The 15849-nt window shown below is 37.5% G+C and overlaps 2 protein-coding genes across 2 annotated transcripts in view; one reads left to right on the top strand and one right to left on the bottom strand.

Moving 5' to 3' along the window:
- LOC119072067 (inositol hexakisphosphate kinase 1) overlaps positions 1 to 15849 on the top strand; it is a 37366-nt gene that overhangs the window by 10285 nt on the left and 11232 nt on the right. The window contains exon 2 of the mRNA XM_037177202.1: positions 13405 to 13736. Coding sequence (XP_037033097.1) covers positions 13524 to 13736 — 213 coding nt within the window. The 5' untranslated portion in view covers positions 13405 to 13523. The remainder of the gene's footprint in view (positions 1 to 13404; positions 13737 to 15849) is intronic.
- On the bottom strand, positions 4893 to 10955 carry LOC119072036. The gene is made up of 2 exons (XM_037177154.1): positions 10000 to 10955; positions 4893 to 9045 (listed from the first exon to the last, which is right to left on the bottom strand). The coding sequence occupies exons 1-2, from the start codon at positions 10953 to 10955 to the stop codon at positions 4893 to 4895; spliced, it is 5109 nt and encodes a 1702-aa protein (XP_037033049.1).

Raw genomic sequence — 15849 nt, 5'->3', positions numbered from 1 at the left:
TTATTTTATCGATGAACATGAACAAGAAACATCTATGCCCTTGACTGAAATCAATTTCTAAATCAAACAGAAAAGAGTTTCCGTTTTTTTTTAAATGTATATATTTCGAAACGTTTACAATAAAGCACACGCTTTTCACATTTCCCATTTTATAATTACTCAGCCTTTTTGCATTAGTAATATCTTTATCAATTCAGTCACACAGACAGATTTTTGTTGATGCATTCTTCTGTATAGTATATGAAAACACACAAGCAGTGTACAGTACGTGAATGCATAACATAATTTTTTATTTAATTTAGATTTTATTAGCCACACAAGGATGTATCAAACAAATTGTTATCTGTTCGATAAGATTTTCTGAGAAAGAGACGACCGCCTTTTATTGTACCTCTTGTTTATTGAACTGTGCAGATATTACATCACACTTTTACTCTAAATCTCGTCTGCAGGTGAAACTCAGTTGTTTTGATGATAATTCACCTGTGGAGTTGTTTTGAAGCCGAAATAGAAGACATCCTCTCACCTCTCAATTGTTGTATCCGTCAGAAGTAATAGATTAGATACTAAACTAGATTGCCCAGTGAAGTTCGATGACTTCATCCGCGGGGTTCGGCGACATGTATAGGATTCACCGAATAAAATCACTTTTCTCTTTGTATTTAAAAAAAAAATTCTGTGTTATCATTAAAACGTTGTATCTCCCGAAAGAATTGTCTTGAACATTTGTGTTTATTTAGCTGAATCGAATCGTACGTATATATCTCTAGAGAGATGTTTATTAAAAAAGGTCATGCCTCTGATCTGAATGTTTAAAAAAAAATTTCTGGCGAACAAAAAAAAAATTGTTTACAAATTCAATGTGAAATTTGATTAAATATCTTTTGTTTCTGCTCCAACTGATATTCTTAAGATGCTGTAATTATTGTTCTGATAACACATGCATCGTAATCTACCAAACAGAGATCTGTGTAACAATATGATGCGTCAGTTTTCACCTTGCCCTACAAATTTCTATGTTCGCTGATCGTTACTGGAAACATTGTTTCAGCTGTATTGACTTGACATACTCTGCAGTTTACTTTAAAAGAAGTCTGTTAAAGGCGTTTACTTGTATAGACGTAGTTCGTCGAAATTAAGATCTTAATGAGTCTCACAAATTAAGTTTAGCGACGAAGATGCCAATGACATTTTTTGTGCTAAGAACGAAACATTGAAGCTAAATGTTTCTCTCAGCGAATAGCTATGATGAATGCCTAAGTGTTCGTATAAATGCTAATTTTATGACTTTCTAGAATAATTAAATTTCTGTGATTTGTTGTTGACTGAACTGCATTAGTATGTAGATTTTATTCAAAGTAAATCGCATCCGCATCCAAACAGTTAAATCATTACGTTTATTAATAGCTTGCAGTAGTCATCAGGTCACCGATAATAAAAATGATAGAGGTAAACGTAACACAGCCGAATAACATAATATTTGTTTACTCAAGTTTCATGTGTTTTTTTCATGTACGTTTTGCACCATTGCGGAACGTGAAGTTTATTTTATGAGAGCAAAAGCTAGTGAATTTGAGAGAAATTGTAGTTAACACCAAACACATAGCCTCCTGTATGCTAAAGGTTTCGTCCTGTCTACTCACAATAGACAAGCAAAATTTTAAAATATTGTAGACGATTGAGAAGCTACTCATCAGGAGAAGACTTTCTAGAAATGGTATCTTCAAAGTCTCGCTTTGTGGATAACCCCTACTAATTTTTATTGCCGGTGACCTGCTGACTATGACAGACATATACAGACTATTAATATCACATCTTTTATCTAACTTTCTACAATATTCCGTCCAATGCTAAAATTGTATTTAAAATAAAATAAAACATTTTCCGTCCAACCTAGCTGATGTCGTCTGCCTATCAAGTAATTTTGCATATCAACAACGCCTCATTACCTTAATTAATTGTCGAATAAATAGGTGCATCTTTCAGACAACACGAAATGAAATCATTTTCACTGCAAACAAATTATTTAAATGACAAACAGCACACCAGAAAATACATATTACAAAATGGGGCGATAAGCGTTACCAGCCGTGAACAAGGTCGAATGAAAGAATAACTCTACGGTCATAATGAAAATCTAGTTCATTTAATTCAATTTATTTGTAAATATTTAAATAGTCCAGGTGCTTGTGTCAGAAAAAAGGGCTCCGCTTGCGTTTCGGTTTTCGATTTTTTTTGATATCGCATGTTGTTTGTGGTGAAAAAGTATAGAACTAAATTTTTTTCTGGGAAATGGAAAATCGATTTTCCGGCCGGAAAAGCCATTTGTATGAAAAACTGAAAAGTGGAATATCTCGCGATCCAGATGACTTTTTTGAGATTTTATTTTTGCGTTTGTTAGAGTGATTCAATGCTAAAATATTATAGAAGAAAGTTTTTTTTTGAAAAACAAAATGGCGACGGTATTCATGTTCCAAGAAAAAGTGTCCCGGAAAATTCCTCAACTTTGCGGACTGATAACTTGGCCAAATGTTAGTCCTTTTTGACTAATAAAACTTATTTGGAAAGGTAAAAGTAAACTCTTTCGAAATCTGCCCGGCGGAGCTTGAACCGAATTGTGGTTCCCAAGATATGAGCCAGGATTCCCACCTACCTCCAAATTTAAGTTTTCGTTAAATTTTGAAAATTTTTCCTCTGTATTATTGTGGTAATTTAAATTTAAAAAACTTGAAATTAATAAAGGGCAATTACGTGGGTATCATTTCTCATATCGATAATTGATAAGTATCTCTTCCCGGTTCTAGAACTCCCAGATTTAACGAGTTTTACCAGACTTTTTTTTGTTTTTTTCTCACTAAATGCAATTATTGAGATCTTCAAAGGTCAGTTCCTATGTGTAGGGTACTCTTCACCTCAGAAATTGATACCTACGTCTTCCAAGTTCTAGAACCTAGGAATTCAATGAACTTCCATCCGACTTTTTGCTGTTTAACTTGAAAAATCGTCATAATTGAGATTGCCAGAGGTCAGTTCCTATGTGTAGGGTACTCTTCACCTCAGAAATTGATACCTACGTCTTCCAAGTTCTAGAACCTAGGAATTCAATGAACTTCCATCCGACTTTTTGCTGTTTAACTTGAAAAATCGTCATAATTGAGATTGCCGGAGGTCAGTTCCTATGTGTAGGGTACTCTTCACCTCAGAAATTGATACCTACGTCTTCCAAGTTCTAGAACCTAGGAATTCAATGAACTTCCATCCGACTTTTTGCTGTTTAACTTGAAAAATCGTCATAATTGAGATTGCCAGAGGTCAGTTCCTATGTGTAGGGTACTCTTCACCTCAGAAATTGATACCTACGTCTTCCAAGTTCTAGAACCTAGGAATTCAATGAACTTCCATCCGACTTTTTGCTGTTTAACTTCAAAAATCGTCATAATTGAGATTGCCGGAGGTCATTTCCTATGTGTAGGGTACTCTTCACCTCAGAAATTGATACCTACGTCTTCCAAGTTCTAGAACCTAGGAATTCAATGAACTTCCATCCGACTTTTTGCTGTTTAACTTGAAAAATCGTCATAATTGAGATTGCCGGAGGTCATTTCCTATGTGTAGGGTACTCTTCACCTCAGAAATTGATTGAAACGATTTGTAGTTCCTAGGATATACAGTCAGAAGCTGATGGGCTATCGTGTTGGGATTTCTTCAATTTTCTCTAAACCTGTGTTGCTGTAATCAATACAATTAATCTTATATTTCACTGATCTTTGACGATGTCAATTATGACGATTTTTTTAATTAAAATCTCTAGGTTCTAACACTTGGAAGACGTAGATATCAATTTCTGAGGTTAAGAGTACCCTACACATAGGAACTGACCACTGGCAATGTCAATAATGACGATTTTTCAAGTTAAAAAGCAAAAAGTCGGATGGAAGTTCATTGAATTCCTAGGTTCTAGAACTTGGAAGACGTAGGTATCAATTTCTGAGGTGAAGAGTACCCTACACATAGGAACTGACCTCTGGCAATCTCAATTATGACGATTTTTCAAGTTAAAAAGAAAAAAGTCGGATGGAAGTTCATTGAATTCCTAGGTTCTAGAACTTGGAAGACGTAGGTATCAATTTCTGAGGTGAAGCGTACCCTACACATAGGAACTGACCTTTGAAGATCTCAATAATTGCATTTAGTGAGAAAAAAACAAAAAAAGTCTGGTAAAACTCGTTAAATCTGGGAGTTCTAGAACCGGGAAGAGATACTTATCAATTATCGATATGAGAAATGATACCCACGTAATTGCCCTTTATTAATTTCAAGTTTTTTAAATTTAAATTACCACAATAATACAGAGGAAAAATTTTCAAAATTTAACGAAAACTTAAATTTGGAGGTAGGTGGGAATCCTGGCTCATATCTTGGGAACCACAAATCGGTTCAAGCTCCGCCGGGCAGATTTCGAAAGAGTTTACTTTTACCTTTCCAAATCAGTTTTATTCGTCAAAAAGGACTAACATTTGGCCAAGTTATCAGTCCGCAAAGTTGAGGAATTTTCCGGGACACTTTTTCTTGGAACATGAATACCGTCGCTGTCTAGGGTAAACATGGGCTAAATTTATTTCACGAGTAAAAAGACCGGTGTTTTCGTTTGTACGTTATATTTCGAACTAAAATAATAGAGCGGTACAAAGCATTGATTACATGACTTTAAGAACGTCGTTGACTCTACCAACTATCATGAAAAAAACATTCAGATTATTCTGAACATACTCCCGGCCAAGACATTTAAAATCGTCTTCAAAATAAACTAACACAAAAAATTCAAAATGAAATGAAATTGGCTCGGAAGATAAAATGAAAGAAACGAAAAAATTGACTCAAAAAATTCAAAACTAAAGTCCGACATCCAATTCATCGGAGCGCAAAAACGGCAACCTGCAGAGCTTATGAATCGGTCTAGTTAGAGTATGATGTTTGCATTTCAAGCGAACTGTAACCGCCCGAACCAAATTGTCGCCTCCTGGATGCACCTCGATAACACGACCCATGAGCCATTTAGTTGGTGGTAAATCGTCCTCCTTCAAAATAACCAGCTCGCCAATCTTCAAATTGTCTTCGGTATCGAACCATTTCGAACGATCGCTCAAATTCGACAAATATTCCTTCGACCAGCTGCTCCAAAAGTTCTGATACATTTGCTGAAGCCGTTGCCATTTGGTTAAGCGATTCTCGTTGATATCGATAAAAGATTCTTCAGGCAAAGTGGTTGGGTTCCTCCCCATGGTAAAATGTCCTGGCGTCAAGAAATTCAAATCGTCTACATCATCGGTCAAGCTGCATATTGGTCTCGAATTCAACGCACACTCGATTTGACATAAAAGCGTTGTTAGCTCCTTAAACGTAAGATGTGCTGATCCAACAATCCGTTTGAGGTGGAACTTCATTGATTTCACTGCTGCTTCCCAAATTCCTCCGAAATGACTTGCCGTTGGAGGATTGAATTCCCATTCAATTCCATCATCAGCCAGTAACGCGGCTATTTCTCCCATCTGTTGACGCATTGCTCTTTCTTGTGCCTTCGTTAACTCAGTTGTACAACCAACAAAATTGGAACCATGGTCGCTGTGCATTTTCGAAGGCTTCCCCCGACGACTAACAAACCGCTTGTACGTTTCTATAAACTCGCGAGTTGACAAATCTTCAGCAGCTTCCAAATGGATGGCTTTCGTAGATAAGCAAATGAACACAGCTATGTAGCCCTTCGACAACGATTGATTCTTTCCACGTCCCTTGTCTTTAATGTAAACGGGACCAGCGAAATCCACTCCAGTAAAAGTGAAAGATATCGACGCTTGAACTCTCGGACGCGGAAATGGAGCCATTTGTTGTTTTTGCTTCGTGCTTGACCACTTCAGACACGTTTTGCATCGATTCTTAATAAATGACCGAACGATTCGTCGCGAATCAAAAATCCAGTAATGTTGCCTCAAATATTGTAACATCAGCTGAACGTTACCATGCAATGTATGGATATGAGCGTCGGCAATAAGTAACTGAGTCAAAGAACCATCATTCGGCAAAACAATCGGGAACTTTTGGTCGTATGAAATGTGAGCATTTGTTAAGCGGCCTCCGACTCTGATGACACCTTCTTGATGATCGTATTTTGGATTTAACTTCCTTAGCTTCCCACGGCGAACGGGCTTGTTTGCTCGTAATCTCTTCAATTCTGCACCAAAAGCAGATTCTTGAACCACTCGGATCCAAATCTTGAGTGCATTTCGCAACTCAACAGCAGTTAGGAATTGAACCGAATTCAGATCTGTGTTCGGGTGTCTGGACATGCATTTCCTCAGTCCCCCATGATGCAGGTTTTGTTTCCGCAGCCCCCAGACTGGCTGCGCTGATGATTGACACCCTCCAGATCTGTCGGAAATCCTTTGTCGTATGTTCGTAACGAATCGCATACACCACGCTGTTATACGCACAAGTCGTCGCAATGATGAATATCGTTCCAATAATTGATTTCTCGGATCTACTGCAACCAAATTCATGATTGACTTCTTCTTCATGATATCAGTAGTTGACAATTGCAGTGGGTTAACTGTGGATGGCCATTGAGACTTGGCTTCACTAAGCCAACTTGGTCCTTTCCACCACAACGGATGCGACACCAATTGACTTGGCATAATACCTCTCGACGCACAGTCAGCAGGATTTTGACTCGATTCAACGTATCCCCATTGGTGGAATGGTACGATATCCAATATTTGAGCCGTTCTGTTACCGACAAACTGCTGCCAAGTTCCAGGACTTTTCTTTAACCAACCCAAGACAACTTCAGAGTCAGTCCATCCATAAACCGAAACATCGGCAACCTTTAACGAAAGCAAAACTTTCTTTAACAAACGACTCACCAATAGTGCGCCACAGAGTTCTCCACAATGAATCGTGATTCTTTTCACCGGAGCCACCTTCGTTTTTGCAGCCAACAATTGCACCTGTATTGTACCATCTGGATGCTGAACTCGTGTATAAACGACACCAGAATAGGCGAGACCTGACGCATCGGAAAACCCATGAAGCTCAAATGCACCAGATCCAATGTCATCCGATAATCCAAAAAATCGAGGGATTTGGATTGACTCCAACAGTGGTAGTTCGCCATGAAATTTGACCCAACGCTTTCTTATGTCATCTGGAAGCAAGTCATCCCATTTCAGCTTTGTTTCCCAAAGTCTCTGAAACAATATTTTAGGGATTACGGTACAAGGTGCCATAAATCCCAACGGATCAAACAGTTTGCTAGCATGTGACAGAAATTTACGCTTTGTTGTTGTACTCTCGACTGGTGGCAGTCGAACCTTGAATCCGAAAGTATCTGTCGACGGTGACCATTGAATCCCAAGAACTTTGACAATTTCATCCTGACTGAACTCGATTGGAGAGCTTTGACGATCCTCAGGCGATATTTCTGTCAAAACATCATCGAAATTCGACGACCATTTCCTCATATGCATACCACCAGACTTAAAGATGTTGTTTATGTCTCGAATTTGCTTTATACCAGATGAAATATCCTTGCTACCGGATACCAAATCGTCCATGAATAAATCCGTCATTATCGGCTCATACGCTAACGGAAAGTTCTCTTTTTCGTCTTCCGCCAGTTGTCGAACTGTTCGAATTGCCAAAAACGGCGATGATGACATACCATCTGTTACGACACGCATACGATAAGTTTTTAGTGGCTGATTGACATCTTTACGCCATACAATGCGCTGATAATCCCTGTCCTTCTTATGCACAAAGATTCGGCGATACATTTTCTCTACGTCGGCCATGTAACAAACTTTATGCTTTCTGTAACGGACAAGAATATCGAATAAATTAGACTGCAATTTGGGACCAGTGTGCAACAATTCATTAAGCGATACACCAGTGGACGACTTTTGAGACGCATTGAACACCACTCGTAGAGAGGTCGTTGAACTTTCGCGTAGCACTGCGTGATGAGGCATGTAAAAACACTCGCTTGTTGACTTTTGTAAATCGGTTTCTGATACCAACTCCATGTGTCCCAATCTGACTGACTCATCCATAAACTTGTGATATTTCTCTTTCAGCACTGGATTTTTCTCGAAACGATTCTCCATACGAATTTGACTGGAAACTGCTAGTCCTCTTGAGTAACCCAGTTCTTTGCTTTCTTTGACCAACTTGAATGGCAGCCGAACAACATAACGACCAGTGCTTTTTCGGTGATGCGACTCTTCATAAAATTTTTCACAGGCCAATTCGTCAACCGACATTAAACTCCTTTCATCGGGTTGAATCTCTTCAATTTCCCAAAATGAGCGTAGTAATTGCTCCAAAGGAAAACTCATTTGATGAATATTGATGCTTGGCATCAAGCGATTCTCTGCGTTGTACTGACCAGACAAAATCCAGCCCAAACTCGTATTTTGTACCAAAATGCCACAGAATTTTTTCACACCGTCCAACACAACTTGACTGTACACATCTCCAGCCAATAAAACATCAATTCTACTCGAATCTTCATACTCGGGATCGGCCAATTCGATTTTTGGGAAAAGCCTGCAAGCTTCGGGAAAAGCGCCGTAATTTGAATGCTGATATCGAGTAACAGTGTCTACTAGCAGCGCTGTTGTCTGAAATTGCGAATCGTTGATCCTTGAGCCAAAACTAAATTCAGCGATTCCTCGTCTTGTTTCAATTTTTTCACCGCCTGCCGCAGTCAATGGAATTCCTTGATACACCTCTGCTTGTAACTTAAGTCTCTTTGCAGCGAACGTTGATATCAAGGACATTTGTGAACCTTGATCAAGTAAAGCTTTCAAAAATACCTTTTTTCCGGAACCAAGATTAACAACAATGACAGCTGTCGCCAGTAAAATGTCTTTGTTTGTGTCAATGATGTGATCCACGAGATGGTTTGCAATCGATGCTGATGATGATGAACTTGACGATGATTCCAATGCTTGAGTCGAGGAATGATTCGCTTTTTTAACCGTTGATTCTCTCCTTGGGACAGACTCCGAGTCAATTTTAGTGCAGGTAAGGTACAAACGCTTCGGGTTCTCATTTGACACCCCAAAACCACATAGCAAATTTTTACAAATTTGCTGTGGTACAATCCCAAGATACAGAAACTATCTTGTACTCCAAAATGACCGCGAGGTTTAACAGATCTATTGATTGATACGTTGTATGGATGTCAAGGGATATGACGAAATACGAATCATTCAAACGCTACAACCTGCAACGCCAGAACGAGTTCAGTCACATGGTGGCATGGCGATTTATACGAAGAGGCAACTCATGGCCTATGGTGATTAGACACTTGCTATTACCTAAAACTAATAGCCGTAACCGTAACAAAGTCGGAAATATCAAAAAACCCAACATTCGCTTTCTCCATAAAAGAAACCATATCGACATAATGTCAATAGTAGAAAGAGCTACAACATGACAATGTTGATAGCGCCATCTTTGGGAAAATGTACAGGTCAATTAGTGATGGTTGTGGTATTCGCATACCACCCACGGCTTGGAGAATTCACAACGTATGGGACGTTAACACACGGTCGATTTGTGAACAATCTAAGTCGGGAGAGATATGATGTAAAATCACAGTCCATATGATCAAGAGACTTGTACAATAGCACAACAGGCCCATCTGAGGCTTAGGTGCTGGGCTTACACCCTCCCATCTAATCTAATCTAATCTAATCTGGGACAGACTCCAAATGTAAAAGCGAATGATGAAGAAGCCCACATTTGAAACAGGTGCGCGTCGATGCACATTCATTCAACTTATGACTTGGACTAAGACAATTCACACATAGATTTGCTGATTCTACCATCTTTCGTCGCTCTTGAGGATTCTTCTTCTTGAATGTAAAACAGGACTTCGCTCTGTGGCCTCCCTTGCAATAATAGCATTTGACATTTGCCTTTTCAACACGCTTGTCTGACTTCGCGTGACTCTCTGATACGTGACACGATGTCCTTGCTAAATTCTGATGGGATGGTGTTCGTTTTGAGTCTGGTTCACCTCCTTCTAGTATCCTGAAGCGAGTATTCAAAAATTCTTCTAATTTTGTCCACTCAATTACCGCTCGTTCATCGCCTATTAGCTCGTTCCACTTTTCCAAGGATAAAGAATCCAACTTTTTCACAATGAGGAACACCAGCCAATCGCTGTATTCGGCCGTCGGACGATTCAAATTATTTAACTCACGGATCGATTCCATTGTTGTATCTAAAATCAACTTGATGCCATCGGCGCTACCAGTAGCGTTCGGAATTGAATAAATGTTCTCCAGAAGCTCATGAACTACTAATCTGTCGTTTTCGAAGCGACCTTCTAGAAGATCCCATGCGGCTTGGTAATTGTCGTTCGTTATTTTGATGTTCTTTATCAACTTCGAAGTCTCACCGACAACAATCGTCTTTAAGTACGATAACTTCTGAACGTTCGGTACTTTAGGATTATTACCAACCAGCGATAAGAATAAATCTCGAAATGACGGCCACTCCAAATAACTTCCGGTAAATTCAGGTACTTCCATGCGTGGAACTCTTAGACCAGAAAAATCATTTCTGTTTTGATTTAAATTGTCTCCTTGCGGTGGAAGTTGCGGCTCTTGTTGAGGTTGAAGTGCCTTAATTGCTCGTTTCAGCTTTGCTTTCGAAGCGAGCACCAATGCCTCAGTGTCTGAGTATTCGATAATTTCGAAATCTAAATTTTCCTTTCCAGTTATTTCTAATATCGACATGTGAACGTCTTCGAATTTTGTAAACAACTCGTTTAACCTGTCAAACGCGCTTTCAAGCTCAAATACATCAGCGCCATCTGGTACTTCGTTAGCGATCTTAGAAATCTTTATTATCGACGATTTAAGCACAGATCTTTTAGTGGCCAACGCCATTGTCTATTTTTGCACGTTTTTTATTGTCAATGAAAACAAGAAATTGTCTTATGTTAGGCCTTCTTCAACTAAACTTTCGTCAAAAAACGTTTCTCTCAACCATAAAACACGCATCAAAACAAAACCGAGCGACTTTCGTTTATGCACACAATTTTGTGAAATTACAAAAGTTTCATTGTCTTTACGCGCGATTGTTCTCACTTTTGCAATTTAATAATTCACTGACCGACACTCCGATAATGAAAAAAAACAGTCGATTTCTCGCACAACTATAACGCGATACTATTACGATATCCCGGTTGAGCCCCCAAATGTCTAGGGTAAACATGGGCTAAATTTATTTCACGAGTAAAAAGACCGGTGTTTTCGTTTGTACGTTATATTTCGAACTAAAATAATAGAGCGGTACAAAGCATTGATTACATGACTTTAAGAACGTCGTTGACTCTACCAACTATCATGAAAAAAACATTCAGATTATTCTGAACAGTCGCCATTTTGTTTTTCAAAAAAAAACTTTCTTCTATAATATTTTAGCATTGAATCACTCTAACAAACGCAAAAATAAAATCTCAAAAAAGTCATCTGGATCGCGAGATATTCCACTTTTCAGTTTTTCATACAAATGGCTTTTCCGGCCGGAAAATCGATTTTCCATTTCCCAGAAAAAAATTTAGTTCTATACTTTTTCACCACAAACAACATGCGATATCAAAAAAAATCGAAAACCGAAACGCAAGCGGAATTACACAAGCACCCGGACTAAAAGTTACTCGAGCTTTTTTCTTACATTGTTCAACTATTGCTTATACGTATGTGCAATGCAATTCACATTCTCGATTTTAATGGGATTCGATTATTTCTATAAATCTCTCTCTAAGCTCTCCCTATACGTGTTCTCTGAATGATTTATTGCAAAATTCATTTCTACATTATTGGTCACATTTCGAATCCCTTTTGAAACGCTACAGAACAATTACAAGAAAATTATTTATTATTTATTCTGAGATTCTTCATACAATACCAAATTGGCAACGGTGGCAAGTATGGCACACATCCCATCCAACACCACTATACTTATTATAATAAGTTTTTACGAAATTTTTTCTTTTATTTGTGAAACCATTAATTCCAATTTTCATTCATGTTTTTTCCGAAGAATTTCCACCAATTCCCACTTCATATAATGCTTCGGACTGGCGTAAACACAATACTTTGTGAACAATACACAACAAAAGAACGAGTCTCTATAACTTTATCACACCACCATATAATATAGATAATTGAATGAATCCATAAACATTCGTAAAATTTGTACATTCTCTCTCGTGCGTCTATATATTTTGGCTTAAGTTTTATAGATACTGAAGGATGAATAATATTTGCATGAAAAATTTTACGCAAACATCCGAATAAATTTCTAAACACGCAAAGGCATTAAGAACAGCCGCATTCTAGAATATTTTTTTTCCAAAGTAAATAAATACGCCGAGCTTAATAATGAAGCCGAGAAGAAGATAAGATGAAAAATTGTATACACAACGGTCATAAAATACGCAACAGAGCAGCCACACCTCCTTGTGTAGAGAAAAAAAAATTGTTTTTAAAATTTGTGTCAATTTTAATTAGATCAATATTATCGTAGATTTAACGATCTCTTCCGAGAAAAAGTTTTTTTTTGTTTGTGTCGGTTGAAGTGTGCCCACTCGCAATTTTTGTTTTTTGTTTTCCACGAATTATATTCGTTTTCGTTTGTTTAGGTTCAGGTGGAAAATGATGAAAAATCGATGCCAAACAATCGTGAAATGTTATTTTGATTGATTCTGCGATGCATTAGGAGAGGGATTTGAATAATTTTTTGCGTAGGAGTCGTTACAGTGAGTAATGAAGATTAATCAAGCAGACTTCATGTATATATGCAGTTTGAACATATTCCTAGGTCGTGTGTATCTATTATAATACACATGAACGCAGTTAATACGCAGTAGAGTATACTACTAAATAATTCATTGGGAAGTGGCTTAAAGAAAACCACAACATATCGCTGTGGTAAGATAAGAAGCTCTCGAAACTGACAACCAAAATCAACATTTTACAAATTGCGTAATTGCTTTTTGGAGGTGTTCATAACTCGTTTGGCACAATTGAATCTTTGAAGCAAGTCCGTAAGTTCTGTGAGTACTGTTTGTAATCTCACATTGATAACTAAACTTTCATCGACTTTGAAAATCGACCCTGAATTAACCTTGAAGCAATTTGTAAACTTTTACTCAATAAAAGGAAAGAGCTAGAGTAGATAAAATTGAATATTGAGGCGAATAGACACAAGTGTTAATGCTTTCAACAAATTACAGATAGACAAAGTACTCCGGTAAAACCTTCCCTTCGATCTTAAGTATTTCTCACATTATTACTTTTATAAAATTTCCCTTTCCTTTTCTAATTTCAGACGTGACTAACAAACCGCCAAAATTCCACGAAATCGGCTCATCATTCTGTCGTCGTGGGAGCGTATTAGTTTCACAAACTGTAACCGAAATCTAATTATATTGTTTGGCGTAGAAGGTAATGGTATATTTCTTGGGCGATTGGGGCATGGGAGATAAAGAATGTGCAACATGCCAACATGTACCAAATTTGCAAATCAATCATCAGCATAGTCAACATCAAACGTTGTCAATCGGTCGAGCAACTGAATTGATTAAACAGAGAACTGGTTCATTAAGTCATGAGGATCACGAAAATGACGATGAAGTTGCATTACATCCACTTAGCAATCAGGTAAGATGAAAACACCACACATATTCGATGGGACTAATGCTTGGGAAACTGGACATCGAGTTTTATTTTCCCTCGAATCTATTCAAATTCAATCATTCGTCCCATTGATAATGAACTTAATCTAATTATAATTTTGGCACGTACGGAATTGATTAATAAAAATAACCTGCGATACTACACCAAATAAATGAGTGATTTTATCGTACGGTTTTGTGCCATCAAATTGTTCACACGAACTTATCAAAAGAATTGCTATCAGTCTTTGGTCTCTATCTTTATCATTTTTGAAAGTACTTTGCGAAAATTTCTAGTGTTGCAAGTGTACCCAGGGAGATGCGGGAAATCAGAAACAAAACTACATTTTTTATTTACATCTTTAAAAAAAAAAATCTATTTAAAATCGCTTGATCAGATTTTAGTGTAGACAATTGAGTCGTACAACTTTACTATTGCATCGAAAAATAGGTCAGCATCCTCTTAAATTTTTTGTGTAACAATAACTTATTAAACCGTACGAAGAAACACCTTTGGATTTTTGGCTAAAACATGAAGAATCGATTTTTTTAACTGTGAAAATTCTATGTCTCCAGTTTCGTGGGTGATCACAATGTGAATGTGAGATACTCTCAGAGTTCTACAACAACCAAATACAAAGTATACAGTACAAGGTTCCAAAAATAACCAAATAAAATTGTACCAAGTCATACAAATCGAAACACTCCGATCCGAAACATGTTTCGAAGACTCTGCAGAATTCTGCGAATCTTGGAGACAGTGATACCGTACATCAAATGCAATGGAAGCGAAGGGAAAATGAATTTTGCCTGGTTTATGGTCCTCATAGACAGAGAACCTCGGCATTGCACGATATTTGTTTCTAAATTTGGTCACCCATGTCAAAAATGGACTAAAATATCAGTCGACACTGTCCAGAATCTGGAAATAATCTGCAATTCTGGAAAAATTGGTCACTTACATCAAATGCAATGGAGGCGAAACGAAATTTAATTTTGTCTGGTTTATGGTATACGTAGACAGAGGACCTGGGCATTGCACGATATTTATTCCAAAACAGGGTCACCCATAACAAAAATAAGTCGAAATATTAGTTTGAAATCAGTCGATACCGTGCAATATTGCACGGTAACGACGGTTTATCTACCCATTTTTCACGCTATTTTTGTTATGGGTGACCCTGTTTTGGAATAAATATCGTGCAATGCCCAGGTCCTCTGTCTACGTATACCATAAACCAGACAAAATTAAATTTCGTTTCGCCTCCATTGCATTTGATGTAAGTGACCAATTTTTCCAGAATTGCAGATTATTTCCAGATTCTGGACAGTGTCGACTGATATTTTAGTCCATTTTTGACATGGGTGACCAAATTTAGAAACAAATATCGTGCAATGCCGAGGTTCTCTGTCTATGAGGACCATAAACCAGGCAAAATTCATTTTCCCTTCGCTTCCATTGCATTTGATGTACGGTATCACTGTCTCCAAGATTCGCAGAATTCTGCAGAGTCTTCGAAACATGTTTCGGATCGGAGTGTTTCGATTTGTATGACTTGGTACAATTTTATTTGGTTATTTTTGGAACCTTGTACTGTATACTTTGTATTTGGTTGTTGTAGAACTCTGAGAGTATCTCACATTCACATTGTGATCACCCACGAAACTGGAGACATAGAATTTTCACAGTTAAAAAAATCGATTCTTCATGTTTTAGCCAAAAATCCAAAGGTGTTTCTTCGTACGGTTAATAAGTTATTGTTACTCAAAAAATTTAAGAGGATGCTGACCTATTTTTCGATGCAATAGTAAAGTTGTACGACTCAATTGTCTACACTAAAATCTTATCAAGCGATTTTAAATAGAATTTTTTTTTAAAGATGTAAATAAAAAATGTAGTTTTGTTTCTGATTTCCCGCATCTCCCAGTAATGACGTCCGAGCTATACGAAAACAATAAGATTATCGGCAGTTTCAGAGACAAGCTATCTGGGGCTCCAAAAATTCTCTGCAAACAAAATTTTATGAAAACAAAAACGGCTACCGTTTCTTAATCAAACAATACAGTTTTCGATATTTTCTTTACGATTTTTTTTTTCA

This window comes from Bradysia coprophila, assembly GCF_014529535.1.
Source record: "Bradysia coprophila strain Holo2 chromosome IV unlocalized genomic scaffold, BU_Bcop_v1 contig_5, whole genome shotgun sequence".
NCBI classification, from domain to species: domain Eukaryota; kingdom Metazoa; phylum Arthropoda; class Insecta; order Diptera; family Sciaridae; genus Bradysia; species Bradysia coprophila.
Note: the sequence above shows the minus strand (reverse complement) of the source record. Positions and strands in the feature narration are given on the sequence as shown.